Source organism: Dipodomys merriami, unplaced genomic scaffold, assembly GCF_024711535.1.
Source record: "Dipodomys merriami isolate MVZ:Mamm:240054 unplaced genomic scaffold, mDipMer1.0.p SCAF_2, whole genome shotgun sequence".
Taxonomy (NCBI): Eukaryota; Metazoa; Chordata; class Mammalia; order Rodentia; family Heteromyidae; genus Dipodomys; species Dipodomys merriami.
Window position 1 is genome coordinate 80,370,037 of NW_027203381.1, and position 20,152 is coordinate 80,390,188.

The 20,152-nt window shown below is 39.1% G+C and overlaps 1 protein-coding gene across 2 annotated transcripts in view; it reads left to right on the top strand.

Moving 5' to 3' along the window:
- Ccdc80 (coiled-coil domain containing 80) overlaps positions 1–15,301 on the top strand; it is a 35,768-nt gene extending 20,467 nt beyond the window's left edge. For both annotated transcript variants that reach the window (XM_070030248.1, XM_070030249.1), the window contains 4 exons: positions 2,249–2,397; positions 10,610–10,713; positions 13,660–13,740; positions 14,799–15,301. In XM_070030248.1, coding sequence (XP_069886349.1) covers positions 2,249–2,397; positions 10,610–10,713; positions 13,660–13,740; positions 14,799–15,145 — 681 coding nt within the window. In that variant the 3' untranslated portion in view covers positions 15,146–15,301. The remainder of the gene's footprint in view (positions 1–2,248; positions 2,398–10,609; positions 10,714–13,659; positions 13,741–14,798) is intronic.
- Positions 15,302–20,152: the final 4,851 nt, after the last annotated feature.

The following is a 20,152-nucleotide window of genomic DNA, read 5'->3' on the forward strand; positions in this document are numbered from 1 at the left end:
GTATACACAATGAATTCTTGCCTGCATTCTCTCCTTCAATTTCCCTTTATTCTTCTACCCCTTTCTTCTTGGCCCCACCTTACATTCTTGTGTAAGTATCCATTTCCTGGTACTTATTTTGTTGGGTTTTGACGTAGTCTTTTTGAAGAATTACACTATTTGCCCTCTCCATAGAGTCTATTACACTTGAGTCAATTTATTGGTAACCCCTTGATTATTACCTAGTTTACTTATACATTTACTTGTTTACTTGTAGATTTATAGGCACATTCTAGCTACCACAAATGAAGGAAACAATGCAACCTATTTTTTCTGGGTCTAGCTTACTTAATATAATTTTTCCAAGCCTTTCTATTTCTTTATGAATGGTACAATACCATTATTTCTGATGGATGAGTAGAATTCCATTATATATATATATATATATATATATATATATATATATATCTCACATTTTCTTGATCCATTCATCCATTGAGGGTCATCTGGGTTGATTCTATATCTTGGCTATTGTAAATAATGCTTGTTGTCACAAGCCTGAGGATCAATGGATGAGAATAGAAGACCTAGAAATGAACCCAGAGACTTACAGCCACCTAATATTTAATGAGAGCCAAAAACATAGGTTGGAAGAAACACAGCCTCTTCAACAAATGGTGCTGGAAAAACTGGTTATCCACATGCAGAAAACTGAAACTAGATCCTTATGTATCACTTTGTACCAGAATCAATTCCAAATGGATCAAAGACCTTAATGTAAATACAGATAGAATGAAAATATTATAGGGAAGTGTAGGGGAAACACTAGGGTTCCTAGGCACAGGTCAAACTTTCTACGTAAAGATCCAGAATCACAGCAAATCAAAGAAAGACTGGATAAATGGGACTGTATCAAACTTAAAACTTTCTACATGGCAAAGGACATAGCTAACAAGCTAAATAGAAATCCCACAAAGTGGTAAAGATGTTTTTTCCAGCTATCCATCAGACAAGGGTCTCATATCTAAAATATATTTAGAGCTCAAAATTAAACCCCCAAAACTAAACCCTCAAAGAAACAACAACTCGGTTAATATATGGGCTAGTGACTTAAAAAGAGAACTTCTCAGAAGTTAGAATGGCCAATAGACACATGAAGAAATGTACAATACCTCAGGCCATAAAGGAAATACAAAGCAAAACAACTCTGAGATTCTACCTCACCCTAGTTCAAACAACCAGTATCAAGAAAACAAACAATAATAAATGCTGGTATAGATGTGGCCAAAGGGAACTCTATTACACTGTGAGTGGGAATGTAAGTTTATTCAACCACTTTGGAAAACAGTATGGAACTATCTTGTGACCCAGCAATTCCACTCCTGGGCATTTATCCAATAGATCACAAATAAAACTAGGATTTCATACCAGCCTTCTTCTTCTGCTTAGGGACAATGTTTCTGAATCATGAAAAACTAGGCTACATAGTCACAAAAATAATAACAAAAAGGTAACTTTTCAAGTGCTTTCTTTATGCTAGACAGGCTGCTCTACCCTTTCTAATAATTACCTCAAACATACAACATAAGTGCTAGTATTATTTTTGTTTCTCAGAGAAAAAAATGCAGGCCACAAGTGGAAAAGCAACTTCCCTAAATGTACTCATTTGCTGTTAGTCTTCATATATATAAGAGTCTAAATTATTCTAGAATTCTGACAGTCTAACTTGCTTTCATGAGCACCTAAAGGAACGAGAGGCTGTTTGATAGCCTCGTTATTAGAATAGCTGAATCAACTTGCTAGTCGGGTAGAGATTGCTTCATTAATTCCTTCTCCAGATACAATACCTCTACTCTAATTTGGAAGGATAGGCTACATGATCTCTAACATGAATTGTGGGGTCCCAACCCCAAGTCACATTCTGACTGCTCTCTAGCTTATGTTGATTTTGGATAGGAAGCCCTTCCATCCATCTCAGGTTGATTTTGTAAGTCCAGATAACTAGGATCCAGGGAGATGGACTTTACTGTCTTTAGGTTGGATCCCAACCTGTTTCAGCAAACATGACCTAATCTTAGGTCTATTCACTCAGCAAAACAATCCCTGGACCACAGAACAGGCCTTGGTGGAGAACAAGGCACTAAGCATGTATAAACCTGATCTATACATCTTCTTAAACCCTCCTTGAGTTCTCTTGGATCCCCTAGCATCAGAACAGGGAAAAGAAATACATTTATATATTACATGCTTTCTATTCTTTCTTAAACAGCAATACTATGAGGTGCCAATAGCAATGAAGTCTGTGTTTGATCTGATCGATACTTTCCAGTCTCGAATCAAAGATATGGAGAAGCAGAAGAAGGAGGGTATTGTTTGCAAGGAGGACAAAAAACAGTCCTTGGAGAACTTCCTATCCAGGTATGTAATCTTTGCATTCCAGAACAGGCAGCCACAAATGAGTTACCTAAGAAAAATGCTAAAGAAACACAGGGCTGCTCTTTCTCTAGCATAGTGTCGCAACTCTCCTTGGAGAGAGTCTGCATGATGGATGCCATTTTGGCCACTGAGCTTAGTTGTGTCCTCTTGGAAGTGTCTGGTTACAAGTCTGGCAAAGTTCACCTTCAAGCATGAGGATTGATTTGATGGGTGTGGTGGTGGTTATTGTTGGTACTAGAGTTTGAGAGGCTGAGCTTGCTTGCTTGCTTTGCTGGTGCTCTACCATTTAAGCCATGTCTCTATTCCAGATTTTTGCTGTTTATTTTGAAGATAAAGTCTTTTCCTGATGTCGATGGGAAAATTCTTTAGGGATTTTAGGATTTGCAACAAAATTCACTCACAAACTTTACAGAAACATCAAAATAAACACCATCCCACTGGTACAGTGGCCAAGGGGCTCCAGAAATGAAGCAAATTCTTGCCTGGAGGCTCAGTGTTAACTGTGTATCATATTGTACCATATTACTCACATGTATTGAGTAAATCTCCATATGTGAGTCAGACTTAATATTTAAGTGATTAATAAGTGGAAAAATCTGAATTCTTCCAGACTCAGAAAGCTTAGGTCTCTTACGACATAGCGTGATTTCTAAAGAATATAGGACTTGTCATTCATCCAGGTTTTCAGTCTGCTCCTGGTTTGTTCTGCTTGCTTTGTGCTTCTTTACTAACTTCCCTTAAAATACCTTAGCTCTAAAATGAAAATAATGGCAGCAATAATGGTAGCAGCCTCCATCCTGGATGCTGTGATCCCTTTTGTGTGCCTTTTCTGTGCCAAACAGTGAACCTGTATTCTCTAATGTAACCTCTAGTACAATTCCATGACCCAGTACTGTAACTAGCTGAGGAGAATGGAAATTAAGCAAACTCCTCTCATAGCTGATCCTAGAGTATTGGTTTCAGGAGTCAGTGGCCCCAGAACTAACTTCCTCCCAAAGGCTATCTTCTTATCACATACTTTTCTCAAAAATATAATGTGAGTTATTTTTTAATTCTATGCCCAAAGACCCAGATTTTGAAATGAAGGAAGATTCTCCTACACACACAAGATTTCAGAGTTGAAAGAAAATCGAGATTCTTCCTTCACCCCCATCCTTAGTGCAGTGCAAGTATCCAAAATAAGAATGGAAAGTGGATTCTCTTATGAGGATTTAAGTCTAGCTCAGACTTGAGACCATCTTCAGCCAAAAGAGGACTCCGGAGTTCACTGGGTAGATGGCTCTTTGCTTAGTTCTATGGCCACTAAAACACAAACTTCTGATTCAAAACCTTCCTGTTAGGTGGTAGTGACTCAGAAGATTGATGATAAGTCTATTGTCTGTGAGGAATTTTTTTTTTCTTTTTGGTAGCACTGGGGTTTATTCATGCTAGGTAGAGACTCTACCACTTGAGCTATTCCCCCAGGCTCCATTTTTTTTCTTTCAAGATATAAAAGACTATTTTTTTTAACAATCCACTTTTGATTTGAATAAAGAAGCATTGAATATACTCAAGATAACTTAAGACCTCAGTTCTCTCTTCAACTTTTTTTGTTATGTATGCCAGTCCTGGGCCTGGGCACTGTCCCTGAGAATTTTTGCTTAAGGCAAAAAGTTTTCCAGTGGTTAATTAGAGATAAGAGTCTCACACTTATCTACATAGGCTGGCTTCAAACAGCAATCTTCAGATCTTAGCCTCCGGGCTGGGAAGGTGGCTCAGTGGTAGAGCGCTTGCCTTGCATGCCTGAGGCCCTGGGTTCAATTCCTCAGCACCACATAAGCAAAAAAGAAAAAAGCCGGAAGTGGCGCTGTGGCTCAAGTGGTAGAGCGCTAGCCTTGAGCTGAAGAGCTGAGGGACAGCACCCAGGCCCAGAGTTCAAGCCCCATGACCGGACCCAAAAAAAAAAAAAACAAAACAAAACAGATCTTAGCCTCCATGAGTAGCTAGGATTACAGGTATGAGCCACTGACACCTAGCCTCTCTTCAACTCTTAAATTAGGCTTACAAATTTAATTTTTCTGTTCATAACCTAGGAAATTTTGCCTACTACTTTTAGGAGGGCTTTAAAAAGTGTTTGACATTGCTTAAAAATCCACTAATCAGGCCGGGCGCTGGTGGCTCATGCCTATAATCCTAGTTACTCAGGAAGCTGAGATCTGAGGACTGCAGTTCAAAGCCAGCCCAGGCAGGAAAGTCCATGAGACTCTTATTTCCAATTAACCACCAGAAAACCGGAAGTGGCATTGTAGCTCAAGTGGTAGAGTGCTCGCCTTGAGCTGAAGAGCTGAGAGACAGCGCTCAGGCCCAGAGTTCAAGCCCCCTGACTGAAAAAAAAAAAACCACTAATTAAATAATTTAGCCATTTTTCATGGCCATTATATATTTAATATATTTATTTAAAATAACCCAAACTGTTCTGAGTACTTAAATACTCCTTAAATTTAGTAAGTCAATATCATAAATGCTGTGAATTTTTCAGATATTTAAAGATCTGAATTTACTTCAATTAACTTCAAAACTCTAAACTGCTTATTTAAACACATATCTAATTTGAGCTTCAAGATAGTCATTTTAGTAGGCCAAAATTTTTAAAGTTTCACTAGAACATAAATTGTATGTATAAAGAAAACTGGAATATCTTTCTTGAACACACACACATGCATACACACATGACTACTGTGATATTTTTTTGCCACTTTAACTATGTTTATTCAGTTATTAAAAGAGACATTGTGAAGGATATACAGAGATAGCCAAATGGAAGAGATATTCATAGATCAAAGAACATCAAGGGTGGGGGGGATGTGTACCCACCTTCTCTGGGTACCCCATCCTCCAGGTACCTCCACATACTCAGAAATGCAAAAGTTCTCTGAAATTTGTCTTTAGGGATTTTTATGGAATCATCATTATGATTGATCACGCCAACGGTTATTGGCAATCATCTCAATTGTCAGCCCTTCTACCATCCTCAGAGGTTGGACAGCTGGAGCTGAGAGTTCCAAACATCCAGTGATACCATTCGTTCCCCTGGCAACCAATCCTGATCCTGAGGCTATTCAGCAGGCTGCTAGTAGTCACTTCATTAGAGCAAAGGCTGCTCCTATCTCCCAGGAAATTCCAAAGGATTCAGGAGTGAAGTGTCCTGGGCTTCTATTGCTCAGAAAATCACCTTTACAATAAAATAAAATATCATTTTTTTAAAAAAAGAAAGAAACATGGAAACAAAAAAAAAAAAGAAAATTACAAAGGTCTTAAAAGTTCTGAGTCAAGACCAGAGCCAGGAACAAATATTGGAAGAGAAGATTCTTAGCACCTCCATTTATAAGGGTAATAGGAATGCTGTCAAAGGAACCTGGAACAGAGACCAATATGCATTTCTTTTTTACATTTTTTATTTTATTGTAAAGATTCTGTAAAGAGGGTTACAGTTACATGAGTGAGGTAATGAATACATTTCTTGTCAAGCATTGATACCTCCTTCTTTGTTTTTCTCCTATCTATTCCCTTTTCTACCTCCCCCACTCTCTCCCCACCCCCAATTCATTTTCAATATAGTGTCTTGTGAGTCTCATTGTTGCAATAGGTCATCCTGTGTCCTTGTTTGTGATTTTTAATTCTTTTGAGGTTTTCTCTTCCTACTTCTGAATCTTTCAGTGGTAAGAGGTGCATACACACGGAACCATCCCGGTAAGCACAATTTGTCCACTCTCAAATTGACAGTTACTGATATTACTTAAAACCAGGTTGAGGCCAGTTGTGAAATCTGCATCTATAATCCTCCTGTGAGATTCTTCTCACTTCCCTAGGAAGAATAGCCTTTTATAATCTTTATTTCATGGATTTCATAATTTGAAAGGAAAAACTGACACTCAGTTGTGTTCACTTATACAAGCTTATAATATTCAAGTCAGGTTGGTTATCAGTTGAAATTTAGCACTTTTATTTATAAGATGTACAAACATTTTATACTTAATAATCTGTTGAACTAGATTGAGTCCTAAGGTCTCTGAAAGACTTATTATCTAATGTAAAAGTTTTAAAACCTATTATATTTATCCTCTTTCAGGGATATACATTTATCATGAGTATTCAAAGTAGGATATGATTACAATTTACATGTCCCATGATTGTAGTTGAACTGTGCTCACAATCTATGATGCCATTCTGCTCATAATTGTCATTGACAATTCTTAAAATAAAAGAGTGAATTACTTAAATGTAGGAGTAAGACAGCCCTGATTTTGAATTCTGGTTTTCCCATTCGTTGATTGTATGACTACAAGCTAAATACTTAAAACACTCTGGGAAGCTGGGCGCTGGTGGCTCACGCCTGTAATCCTAGCTACTTAGGAGGCTGAGATCTGAGGATCACAGTTCAAAGCCAGCCTGGGCAGGAAAGTCTGTAAACCACTCAGAAAACCGGAAGTGGTGCTGTAGCTCAAGTGGTAGAATGCTGAAGAGCTAAGGGACGGCGCGTAGGCCCAGAGTTCAAGCCCCACGACCGATCAAAACAAAACAAAACAAAACAAAAACACATTCTGGGATTTAGTTTTTCTCTTTGAAGAATGGTAATAATAAACATAACAATTCCTATGACAATTGTGAAAGGTACATTCAATACTGATGGCCCAAGATCAAGCACAAACTGTAAACAGTGCTAGCTGTTAGTAGTTGGGTCACTTATTCAGCTCCTATTATAGAACTTTGTGGTGAAGAGAGGTAAGAAAGCGAGAGATTCAACAAACACCTCAGAATTGAAACCCAGGCAAAGAGAAAAAAGGAGGAGTGGAGACAAAAACAGAATAGTCCTCTGAGTAAACCAGTGTCTAAGTGGGAATTTTCCTTCGAATTTGCTGACGAGACTGCACAGACGGGTTTCAGTTGACCAGACTCTTGAAGCCACTCTGGTCCTTAGCAATGCTCATTTGGTTGAGGCTATAATTACCTCTCTCTGAGACAGAAGCCCCAAAGAGTGGGCAAATGCACTCTAATTTTGGTATGCCAGTTAAGCAAAGCAAATATAAGCCAAACTTGTAAGGTTTTTATTTACTGAAAAGCTAAAGTGACAGACATCCTATTTACCCAAAGTGAAGTTTTGGTCAGGCTTACATTGCTTGTCAAAAGCTTTAGAGATTACTCCCTTCAGTGTCACAAGCTGGGTCCCTATCTCCTAAAATGTAGGGGAGATGACCTTCTCTCAGTTGTGTCTGAGACAGGGCGGCTCAGATCCCTTCCCTCTTTTCCTAAGACTTCATTCAGCAGTGGGCACAGGTAAACAAGCCAAAATAGACCTCACCTAAAATAACTCCTTCCAGGACACCCCATACAAGGCCATAGAGGCTAGCCTGGCTGAGATCCTGGCTAGGGATCAATGCTGGTCTGGCACACCTCCTAAGGAAGCAGGGAAGTTTGGGAGACTGTGTCTGTGACCCAGCAACCATTACTGTTCCCTTTCCCGGGAAACTTCGGACAAACTCAGACGGGTCCGTCCTCACTTTTGTGCCAAACACATTCATCTCTCTGTCCTCGGTGAGGATTTTAATTTTTCTTTCCCTTTGATGAAAAGTAAGCAGAGAAAGTAAATGTAATGTCACAGCAAGCAATTCTTGGCAAGCGTTGCTATCCATTCAGAGGTTATATTTCATCAGACTATCATTTTTCTCTCATCCGCCGGAACCACAGTTCTCCCAAGAGACCATTTTCTTCTTGGTCAAAAATCTTCATGTTCATTGTGAATAGGGCACAAGGAGAGAAGGAGAGAATCTATTAATCAAATCATTTGTCTGCCAACTCAGAGAGTCCCTAACACCAGGGTATGCCTGTGCTGAAGGCAAAAAGAGCAAAGCTCCTTCCCTAATGAGGGTAGAGTTTGAGACAATGCTATGTAATTGCTGTTTGGATGTAGCATGTCTATCCTTTGTACCCTATTAAAGATCCTGGCAGCACTGACCAAGCATCAGCACCCCTGAAAGTGGGAGATTAGGGAAATGGCTAGGCTAGACAGACTAGACTAGACTAGACTAGATTAGTCTGTTTTGGCACTATCTTTGATTTTTTCATTGGACCAATTTCTGTAAAATGGGAGTAGGGAAATAAGCCATGTCCCTCAGAAGCCCTAGAGAATAGTACTTACTGCTCAGGATCCATAGATGACTCATAAACACAAAGGTTTAAATAAGTTATCATGTGACATAGTGACGGACAATGCCCACAGACAAAGTTCAGCAATGTAGACTTCTGCCAATGAAAACACAATTTCTTTCATCTATGTGGATAACACCTATTTATAAGGGTTTGGGCATAATTTTGTAATACTCCTTTCAACTAATACTCAAAGCACTTTAATTTTTTTTTTTTGGTCGGTCGTGGGGCTTGAACTCTGGGCTTCGGTGTTATCCCTCAGCTCTTCAGCTCAAGGTGAGCGCCACTTCTGGTTTTCTAGTGGTTTATTAGAGAGAAGAGTCTCACAGACTTTACTTGCCTGGGCTGACTTGAACCGTGATCCTCAGATCTCAGCCTCCTGAGTAGCTAGGATTACAGGCGTGAGCCACCGGTGCCCGGCTCAAAGAACTTTAATTTTTATAGTATTCCTTTTAACACTCCTTTCTGTTGTTTTTTTTTTTTTCCTTCATGGGTCTTGAACTTGGGGCCTGGGCGCTGTCCCTGAGCTCAAGGCAAGTGCTCTTCCACTTGAGCTACAGCACCACTTTTGGTTTTCTGGTGGTTAATTGGAGATGAGGCTTGCAGACTTTGATGGCTTTGGACTTCCACCCTCAGATCTCAGCCTCCTGAGTAGCTAGGGTTATAGTTGTGAGCCACTGGCACCCAGCCCTTCTGCTGTTTTTTGTTTTGTTTTGTTTTGTTTTTAAATTGTGAAAATACCGTACAGAGGGATTACAATTACAAGAGCAAGGTAATGAGCGCATTTCTTATCAAGCATTGTTGCCTCCTCCTTTGTTTCCCCTTTCCATCCCTTCCCATCTCCCCCCACCCCACGCCTGCGCCCCCGCCCCCAAAGTTGTGAAGTTCCTTTTTCGACATAAGGTCTTGTACATTTCATTGTTGCAATGGGTCCACCTGTATCCCTATTTAAACAATTTGTTTTTTCCCTTCCCCTCCCCAAATTATACCAACATCAAATACAGTGAAAACAGGGGTTATACCGTGGGGGAGGGAAATATAAAGCAACACAAAAAATCACCTTATAAATATGTTAGAAACAATCCTTCTGCTGTTTTTGATTCCAGGAATAAGGGAAAGATGAGACTTCATTGAGTGACATATTCAAGGGCACCCAAAAAGGCAGTAGTGACAAAATTTGAAACTGGGCTTCCCAGTGAACAAGGCAAAATCTTTTTCTACTACCTTACCATGGCAGAGCTGTTGAGAGCTGTTTACTAATAAACTTTGTTTACTATAGTATATTCTGTCTCAAGGTTTCGCATCTTTTCATGTCATATGGGGTAAATTGTAGAATTTGCATTTGCCTCTGAAATAACCACCGGTGGGTGGTTATTTTTCTTTTGGAGAGGAACCTTCTTTGACCCTTTGATTCTCATTCCCCTTCTTCCTGTCGCTAACACCTACATAAAATTTAATTGCCTTTTCCTACTTATTTTCTTGCTCACATATTCATTTTTTAAACTCCTCCTAATGTTAATAGAACGTGAATCTTCAGTTCTTTTCTGAGGTCCCTCCCCCTTCTTCTCCCCTTCCTCCTCTTCTGTATTGTACAAAGGGGTTTCAGTTCTGCAAGTTGGCTTGAGTGCAATGCATCTTGATCAATGTCACCCCTTTTCATTGTTCTCCCCCTCTTTCTTCATCTCATCCCTACCCTTGTTACTTAGTTCGATTTTTAATATAAGGTACATTGACTATAATGTCTGTATTTGCTCACTCTTCTTTCTTCTGAAGCCCTTACTTCTGATACTATGGTTCAGAATGTAAGTTTGACCAGCCTTGGTTACCTCTGAGCACTTCATCTTACCCCAAGTGACCATTTCAGACATGGTGAGCACAGACTCAAGGAGTGCAATGGAGCTGTAGATTAGTTCCATGGGTCAATGATTTTTATTTGGGGAACGGAAAAAAACCACCAGCTGATGTTACTCTGCCTGCTTACAGCAAGTATGGTCTTCTGTTTCTTTTCCAGGTTCCGATGGAGGAGGCGGTTACTGGTGATCTCCGCTCCCAATGATGAAGACTGGGCCTATTCACAGCAGCTCTCTGCCCTCAGTGGCCAAGCATGCAATTTTGGTGAGTGGGCAGCCACGTCATTTCTGCTTTCCTATACCACTTTCTTCTTGGTCAATTCTAAAATGGCACATAGAAGCTTAGATCATCCAAATACTCCTCAGTCTCTTGATTTCTAGACACATAACTCTATTTTCTTGAATACAAACTTGTTTGCAGAATGGAGCTTTAGTTAAAACTGTGGGTTTATTTTTCTAGTTTTTTAAATTTTCATATTCTTCATTGAAGTGTTTGAAAATCAACTATTGTTTTATCTTTATTATCTTGTCTTCTGTTTCTTTTTGAAACACAACATAAGATGATAAAACTTAAGTAGCATCATTTATTTAGGGAATTCTTAGATATTTACTTAAATACCACCATTGAGTGCTTCTCTATAGATTATCTTTTATGAACTAGGAATGACATTGGGAATGAACATATTAACTAAAGCAGTCTAGCCGATACAACCTCCCCTTTAAAACGATTTGCTTTACAACTGAAAACCAAGAAAGACAGCAAGATCTGTAGTTAATTTGTTGTTTTGTTTCTTTGATACAAGATCTTGTTAAATAGCTAAAACCTGTCATTCTCTTGTCCAAGAGCAAAGATTAAAAGTGGGCACCACCACCTGTTATATCTTAGAACCTTACTCTGTGTGTGTGTGTGTGTGTGTGTGTGTGTGTGTGTGTGTGTGTGTGTGTGTGTGTGTGTGTGTGTGTGTGTGTGTGTGTGTGTGTGTGTGTGTGTGTGCTGGCACTGAGTTTTGTACTTATTGCCTCACACTTGCTTGCCTTTTTGCTTGGCTGCCGCTTTACTACTTGGGCCAAATCTTCAGCCCTGCTATTTATTCAGTGGTGAAGAAGACAGGGTAAAAATTTTACTACCAAAATATAAAATAAATAAAATGAAAGGGATGTGTATACATTTTGTGAAACATTATGAGGACCCAGTTTCTGGAGATGTCCTCCCAAACCTGTAAATTAAAAGGACTTTTAAATTTTAAGATGTAAAATAATGTGAAAGACAGTCTAGATAACAAGCTGAAAATGGTAAGAATGTTAATTTCACTTACACTCCTACCATTAAGGCTAATAATTTAAGACTTTCTTTCAACATATATTTTGCCAATATTCCTAAACATATTTTAAACTCTTTTTTTTTTTTTTTTTTGTCAGTCGTGGGGCTTGAACTCTGGGCCTGAGTGCTGTCCCTCAGTTCTTCAGCTCAAGGCGAGCACTCTACCACTTGAGCTACAGCGCCACTTCCGGTTTTCTGGTGGTTTATTGGAGATACGAGTCTCACAGTCTTTCCTGCCCAGGCTGGCTTTGAACCGCGATCCTCAGATCTCAGCCTCCTGAGTAGTTAGGATTACAGGCGTGAGCCACCAGCACCCAGCATATTTTAAACTCTTTAGAGCAATCAGTAGTATCAGTTAAGACATAAGTTCTTAGAGCAGTTAATGATACATTATGAGAAGAATATAAAAATCAAATCTAGGTTTGGTAGAATACACCTGTGAGCCCATGAACACTAGAGATTGATGTCTAAGGCTCATGAGTTTGAGGCTTACTTGGTTTTGAGGCTAACCTAACAAGACTTCATCTGCTACCTCTTCATTCTTTCCCTCCCCAGGCGCCCCCACACACACAAAATAATAATAGTAATCACGATTTCTTCATTTTCTGAAGATGCCTTTGTAGCAGCTAGTAGGTGGTGCTTTATTTTTAATTTCAGGGCAGAATGCTGGTGCCATAGCAGTATAAGCAAACTCTTTTTGTAACAACAGGAAATCTGAACAAGTCATGTTTTTCCAGGATTGATGAATTTCACAATCTTCCCCTTTTGAAACTATGACTCACCAATATTCACAGCAGAATGTGTCTCTTCTGTAGGAAAAGAGTCAAGGCAAACATTTTTGTGGGGAATAGCATTCTGCCTTCATTTTAAGTCCAATTTATAAAGTCCTCCCATTGTACCATTTAATTTTCCACCTAGACAACAAACATCAATATCTTATTATTAGTTCCAAGTTGTTACCCTGACTAGACTCTTAGTCTTCCTATTTTCTTTTTCCTCAATCCCTCCAAGTTTGCTTCATTTTCAAAAATATCAACAGGTGATTCTCCACTTGACTGAAACTTTAACTGAGAATGGGAGGGTCTGTGTTTCTTGTTTGTTTTCCAAATAGGTGTCAAGAACCTCCAGTTAAGCCAACAAACAATGGTATGCCTAGCTCTTTAGTAGTCTTCATAGATGAGTGTGTTTGGAGGGGGGTGGGGTGGGAACCACTTTTCTGTGAGAAAATGGTTATTCATGAAATCTATTGAAACATCAGGCTTGAACTTTTCATTTCAGAATACCAGTTCTTAACCTTAGATCATCTCTGATACTTTAAAGTCTCAGTGGCTTTGCTGTTTTTCCCTTTTGCCACTTAAAAGAATTGGTGTCTTAAAAAATGTTATGCTTTAATCTTAAGATCTCCAGTTGGTCTTTTCAGTTTTTAGAAGTACTTATAATCTTTTGGAAGCAGTTTAAAAATAGATTGTTTTACTATAGGTTATTCTATATTCTTTTTAATTTTAATGCTCTATAGTCCTTTTAAATTTACCAGGTTATAAGGTCCTTGGAAACAAAAGATGTCTCAAATCTTCTCTTCTAAGGCCACATGAGATGGTGCAGGTTGACAATCTGTAATCCCAACATTCAGGAGGAGAAGGCAACAAGACATGGAGTTTGAGGCAAGACTGGACTACAGAGTGAGACAGAGACAGGAAGAAAGTTTAGGGATAGCATATCTCCACAAACAAACAGACAAACAAATAGACTAACAGACAAAAGGATTGGAAGCAAGACTCAAGACAGACATTTGCCTAGCCTGTGTAAGGCTGTGGTACTGTAAAGGAAAGAGAAGAGAAAAATTTTCCTCTAACTTTGTGGTTTTTCCTTTTCTTTATTTTTTTTCCTCAGGTCTACGCCACATAACCATTCTGAAACTTTTAGGAGTTGGAGAAGAAGTTGGAGGAGTTTTGGAATTGTTCCCAATTAATGGTAACACGTTGCTATTTTAGAATAGTATGAATTAGTATTAAGTTCAGTTAAATAATAGTAAGCTATATGGAAGTGGTGGGTATACCTCACAGGAGAATAAGTTCATGGACTCTTCACATTGTACATGTCTTTTTTTGTATGACTGTATGTGTATGTATGTCTGCATCTATTTCTACATGCATGTGCATGTATATATGTATGTGTGAATGTGTGTATGTCTGCTGTGTAGTATCTGAATGTGGAGACATTTCTGTGCACAGGATGTGTATAGAGTAAGGGGTGCAAGGACTAATACTGATTTCACCATAAAACCACTCAAATGTATTCATTTTCTTGACTAAAATAATGCCTTTTGTCTATAGTGGCTTATGGTATATTTTCTTTCATATTATCTCATTTCAAGCTTATTAAGCACTTAGGTTTTATCTCACTTATTTACTTTCAACAGATGAGTAAATGCAGCCAAAAAAATTCAGAGAAACTGAAAAAAGTACTGACTGAAAGTTTTAGGAAGTAAACCAATCCTTCCTTTCATGAACAAGCTCTTTGAATGAGACAGTGAGACACTTGTCCCAGAAGCAGACAGAGTAAATGGCTCCCCAGCAGAATCTCAGCTAATTCCTTTCTCATTCACCGTTTCTTTTCATCCTAATAATAGCTAGGCATATTGATCCAGTTCTTCACATAATCAGTATCTTCCATGTTTGACAGAAAATAAGCTTCTTGTGATAAAAAAAAAACAAGTCAAAAGGACAGCTATAATTACAATGAAATAAGCTAAATGGAAATAAGCTTAGAGTTATAAGCAGCATAGTGATAATTTAGGAAAGTTTCAAGAAGTTGATCCTGTCAAGATGAAATTAAAGGTCTAGTTTGACAAGTTGCAGAACAATAAGGATATTTAATATCCACTAGGAAAAAAAAATCCCTGATCTTCTTTCAATGACTTTGAGCTAATGATAAGACTTCTCTCTATTCTTACAGAGATTTCCTATCACTTTAATATTTTATGAGTGACCACTCTTTAATTCACTAACAATTCCAATTCTGTATTCTAGGGAGCTCCATTGTTGAGCGGGAAGATGTACCAGCACATCTTGTGAAAGACATACGTAATTATTTTCAAGTGAGCCCAGAGTACTTCTCCATGCTTTTAGTGGGAAAAGATGGAAATGTCAAATCCTGGTATCCTTCTCCAATGTGGTCCATGGTGATTGTGTATGACTTAATTGACTCCATGCAACTTCGGAGACAGGAAATGGCCATTCAGCAGTCACTGGGGATGCGCTGCCCAGAAGATGAGTATGCAGGCTATGGTTACCATAGTTACCACCAGGGATACCAGGATGGCTACCAAGATGACTACCGTCATCATGAAAGTTACCACCATGGATACCCTTATTGAAGAGAAATCTGTAACCTTAACCCTAGTCTGTTTCCCTGCAGTTGCTAAAGCCACATGTGGCCAGCTACAATAAGGGAGTTCTTCCACACTGTCTACACCCCCTGTGTTCTTTTGCAGTGTTCTTGCAAGATAAAATAAATAGCAAACATTTCCCTACTCATGAGTTGTTACTGAAACTTCAAATTGTCTTACATTTAAAGGAATTGTTCTAAGTTGTGGGGATCAGATGCTAACTAATGGTACTGAAAATAGTGTTTTCTTACATAATGAATATTACTGGACATGAAAAAATTTATAAATATAAGTATTTATGTCTATTTTTCTTTAGTCTTCATATTTGTTGATAAATGAAAAGTATGATTAAGAATAAAGTTTGCAGGTACAGTGGCTCATTCTTACAATCCCAGCTACCTGGGGAAGTACAGATCAGAAAGAAGCTTCTTAGTTGAAAGCCAGAACAGGCAAAATAGAGTAGGACCTCTGTCTTAACCAAGCTGGATATGGTGATGGTGTGTGTCTCTGACCCCAGCGATATGGGAGGTGTTAGGAGGATCATAGTCTGAGTCTGGACCCTGGCAAAAACATGAGGATTTACCTGGAGGTGGCTCAAGTGGTTCCAACCCCAGTAGCACCCCCTTCCATCAAAAAGAGAAAGTATGGGGGGGGAGAGGGGAGGCTGGGAAGGGATGTGAAGGGTAAACAAAGGAGGGGGCTGCAATGCTTGGTAAGAAATGTACGCATTATCCTGCCCATGTAATTGTAACTCCTCTGTACAGTATGTTCACTAATAAAATTAAATTAAATTAAAAAAAAAAGAGAAAGTAGTAAGATTACAGGAAATATCTGGGCAGATGGAGAACAGATAACTTCTTAGCATTCTCTAAAGTATCTTAAAAATATTTAAGATAGTTCTTTTCTCTATGTGGTTCTTTATGAAGCTTGATACTATAGTAATGATGATACCAGATTTAAGTCAATGTTGTCACACTAAGGCCACTGGATGGGAAGAGTAGGTGCTGTACCTTGAAGAAGTTGGAATGGATACCTAAGTTCTGGTCTATCTCATATTTATGAGTTCTTTTTGCATTCAGGGAGTAAACTAGTAAGCTCAGGGGCTTCCTATGATTGAATTTGTGTCAAATTTTCAAAGACTCAGTGCGGAATCCAGTTCTAGATTTTTATGGGAATGGGCAAAGGTATTAAATGGCATCACTGAATTCTGTCCAGCAGTTCACCACTGAGCCTACAACTTAATGGAGTCATCACCTCTACCACATGGAATGCTGCAGCATTTCTTCATGGTCACACTGGAGCTTCTAAGTGTATTAAAGGTGATAGGACCGTGAGCATCCTAAACATCCTAGAGTCTCTGTAATAAGATACTGACATGTTCTTCAGAAAAAATATCTTGATGCTTAAGTGAACTAGGCAGCTTCTGAGCAGACTGTGGTGTCTAAATATCAGCTCTTCTACAAAGTGAAAAGTCCATGGACTAAGGCTGCAGGGTGATTTTAAGGAGCTTATACTGACTCTGGGGAAAATGCTTCTTGGCTTTCCTTTTTCCTTATAAAAAATCCCTTCCTTCTTTCCAGGCCCTTTTCTTTGTCCTAGGCTCTTTCCCATGACCCATTCTGGCTCTCAGATGGCTATAACTGATCAAATGTACCTGATAAGCAAAAGGTGCCGCTCTTTCCAAGGACAGCTATAACACAAAAGGTGATTCATGAAGGGAAAGGGAGAGAACACCTGGGAATATCATTTCTGGAAGTTTGACAGTTGATGCTGAAAGTCTCACTTTCCTTTCCCAGAAGGATGTTTGAGATGTGATGAATTTCTCTTGCAACCTTTACCATCATTCAACTTGTCTCTGTCAGTCCTCTATCTTTAGTTTATTTCTTTCCATATATTGTCTTCAAAGAAAGAGCGATTAGAACAAAGGTTGGCCCTATTCTGTCAACATGTCTACATTTAGAAGACCTAGTCAGGAAAAAAATGGAAGTCTTGGTCTGTAGAAAGAACTATCTGACATTTTGGTTCTTAATCTAGAATACTATGTTGAAGGATAGACTCAAGTTATATGATAATTTAAACATTGATTAAATTCATACTATTTTCTAGTCACATGCATAAGTAATGGGTTTTTATAGAGGAGAGAAAGGTAGGAGGAAGAGATCAGATAGAGATGGTGAGTAATGGTAGTTCTACAGTCATTTGGAGGCTAGAATGCTTGTACTCTCCTTTCCTTCAGGACTTGAGCAAGTATCTCACGATGGTTTTACCATCAGCATGGGCACCTTTGTCACCATAGCACCAGCAAACACAGATTCTCTGGGAACTTTGTACTTCTTTCAGCTTTATAAAGTTGTCAGGTGTCCATGAAAGATGATAGCAATAGTATTCATTCATTCATAAGTGAAAACCAACTGAAAGTGTGAATTCATAAGCAAAAATGTCATCAAGGTTAAATAAAAGGAACCATCTTGATCTCACAGTATAAACTCTAATAACATATGCCTCTTCACAATCCCCAACAGGGGAAAGTCTGACAAATGGAAAGGTAAAGAACACACTGGCGGTTCACTGTCCTTAAAGATCAGCTGAGGGTGAGAAGCCCAAGACAAGAGACACAGCTATACAGGCTATGCATTGTTTTTCTTCTTTTTAACTTTCAAAGCATTTTAGGGAGAAACAAGGTGGAAGGAGGCCACACGGAGGCTATGGCTTACTGCTAGAGTGAAAAAGTTCTGCCTCTTATCTCTGAGGGACATCAGAATGTTGGCTGTTTGATTTGGGCCAAGGTAAGAGTAGAAGAATTTATGATAGTGATTACTGTGGTACTCCCTGGGTGGTTTGTTTTTGTTGTTGTAATTGTTAATGATGGTTTCCAACTGACATAACAGATTAAGTCAGGATGGTTGATTATGTAGTCAGAGAGAGAGGCATTAAAAACCCTGCTCAGAAACTTTACTTTGAGCTCTCCCAAAGTTAAGATTTTGGGAGCTAATGCTGGAGTAGTAGAGACAATCTAAATAAGACTTGGAAAGCTTAAACAAAGGATACCTCTCAGACCTCTTCTGCTTGCTACACTGTATCTTCTGGCTCTCAATAAAAGTATACTATGAATATGTCCTCTGGACTCTGCTGAGCCTTTTCAAATAGATGAACTTGGAGGGCTACGAATGTGGCTCTGCCGGTAAAGTACTTACCTAGCGTATCAGAAGTCCTGCTTTGACCACTAACACTTTCAGTAAACAATATAATTTGGGAATAGCAGGCAATCACAGATGGAGTCAGGACAGAGAGATGGGAAGGCCATCAGCTTGCTTCCTCAAGCCTTCTTCTGGGCAGGTATAAGAGAGAAAAAATTTCCTTCAATATTAGCAATTATAAAGCTCGACAAAATCAAGTCCACCTCAAGTGACAAGACTTCCACAATGGGATTTGGGCAAAGGAGCCTGCTATAAGCAGAGGACGTCTGCCCTGAGTGTCTCCTCCACATGGGTCTTAAAAACCTATAGAATGGGATCTATTTGGCCAAAAATTTGGGGCTGTGGTCTAAGCCACTGGCCCTCTACCTCCAAGTCACATTTCTGCTTCCTAGTCTATAGTTCAAAAATCAGGAGAGCCTTTTTATAATGTAAGAAAAAAATGATCACCCTCTAAATGTTGCTATGGGTTAGTTGTCCCGAGTAGGAAGGAAAGATGTTTATTTCTTCTTTCATATGACAAGTGTTCTCTATAGTCTCTTAATTCCAAGAGTCTCTAGGATATGGTTTCTAGACCTTTCACCTTAATTCACATTGTCTGCCATCTTAAAACAGTGATGCCTGTAAGGATCCCAGGGAAACCACAATGGAGCCTCACATTTTACCTCCAGCTTTACCCCATGTCCATCTCTCAGGATGTGCTCAGTTTATAGAAGTAAACATTAATTTGAACAACAAGTGCTTTTTAAGAGGGCAAGTGGGAGAAACAAAGGGGGAACAAATTCAGTAGTGGTACTCAGTAGACACAATGTTGAAAATGAACTATACCTGTGGGTGGGGACAGGAGGGAAAAACTGGGAGAGAACTAGGTAAGGCATGACATTGTCTAAAAGGGAATGTACTTGTTATCTGACATATGTCACTGTAACCCCTTTGTACATCACCTTTATAATAACAAGAAATTCAAAAAGGGAGGATGGGAAAAAGTAATTCTAAATTAAAAAACTGTCCATCCCCATGCACTACTGAAATCTGCTATTTTTGTAGTTTTATCTGTTCTATTGGCAAAACATGTTTTATATGTTATGTTTCTAAAAGTGAAATCCTCTTATACTTTTATTTTTAAAAAGAACCACCATAGCCAGGCACTGGTGGCTACTCAGGAGGCTGAGATCTGAGAATCACGAAGCCAACACGGGCAGGAAGGTCTGTAAGACTCTTATCTCCAATTAACCACCAGAAAACCAGAAGTGGCACTGTGGTTCAAGTGATAGAGCACTTGCCTTGAGCTGAAGAGCTCAAGGACAGCACCTAGGCCCAGAGTTCAAAGCCCCACAACTGCCAAAAAAAAAAAAATCGCCATAATCTTCCCATTATTCATAACTCTGGTGGTAATGTGTATGATAAGGTAAGCCATTTTGATTTCTTGAGATATTGAGATCTACACCAGGGGCTGGGAAGGTGGCTCAGTGGTAGAGTGCTTTCCTTGCATGTATGAGGCCTTGGGTTCGATTCCTTAGCACCACATAAGCAGAAAAAGCTGGAAGTGGCACTGTGGCTCAAATGGTAGAATGCTAGCCTTGAGCTGAAGAGCTCAGAGACAGCAGCCAGCCCGAGTTCAGGCTCCATGACTGACAAAAAACAAAAAAACAAGATCTATTGCAAGTTTTATTTTATTTTTTTATTTTTTTGGTTGGTCATGGGGCCTGAACTCTAGGCCTGGGCACTGTCCCTCAGCTCTTCAGCTCAAGGTTAGCACTCTACCACTTGAGCCACAGGGCCACTTCCGGCTTTTTCTGCT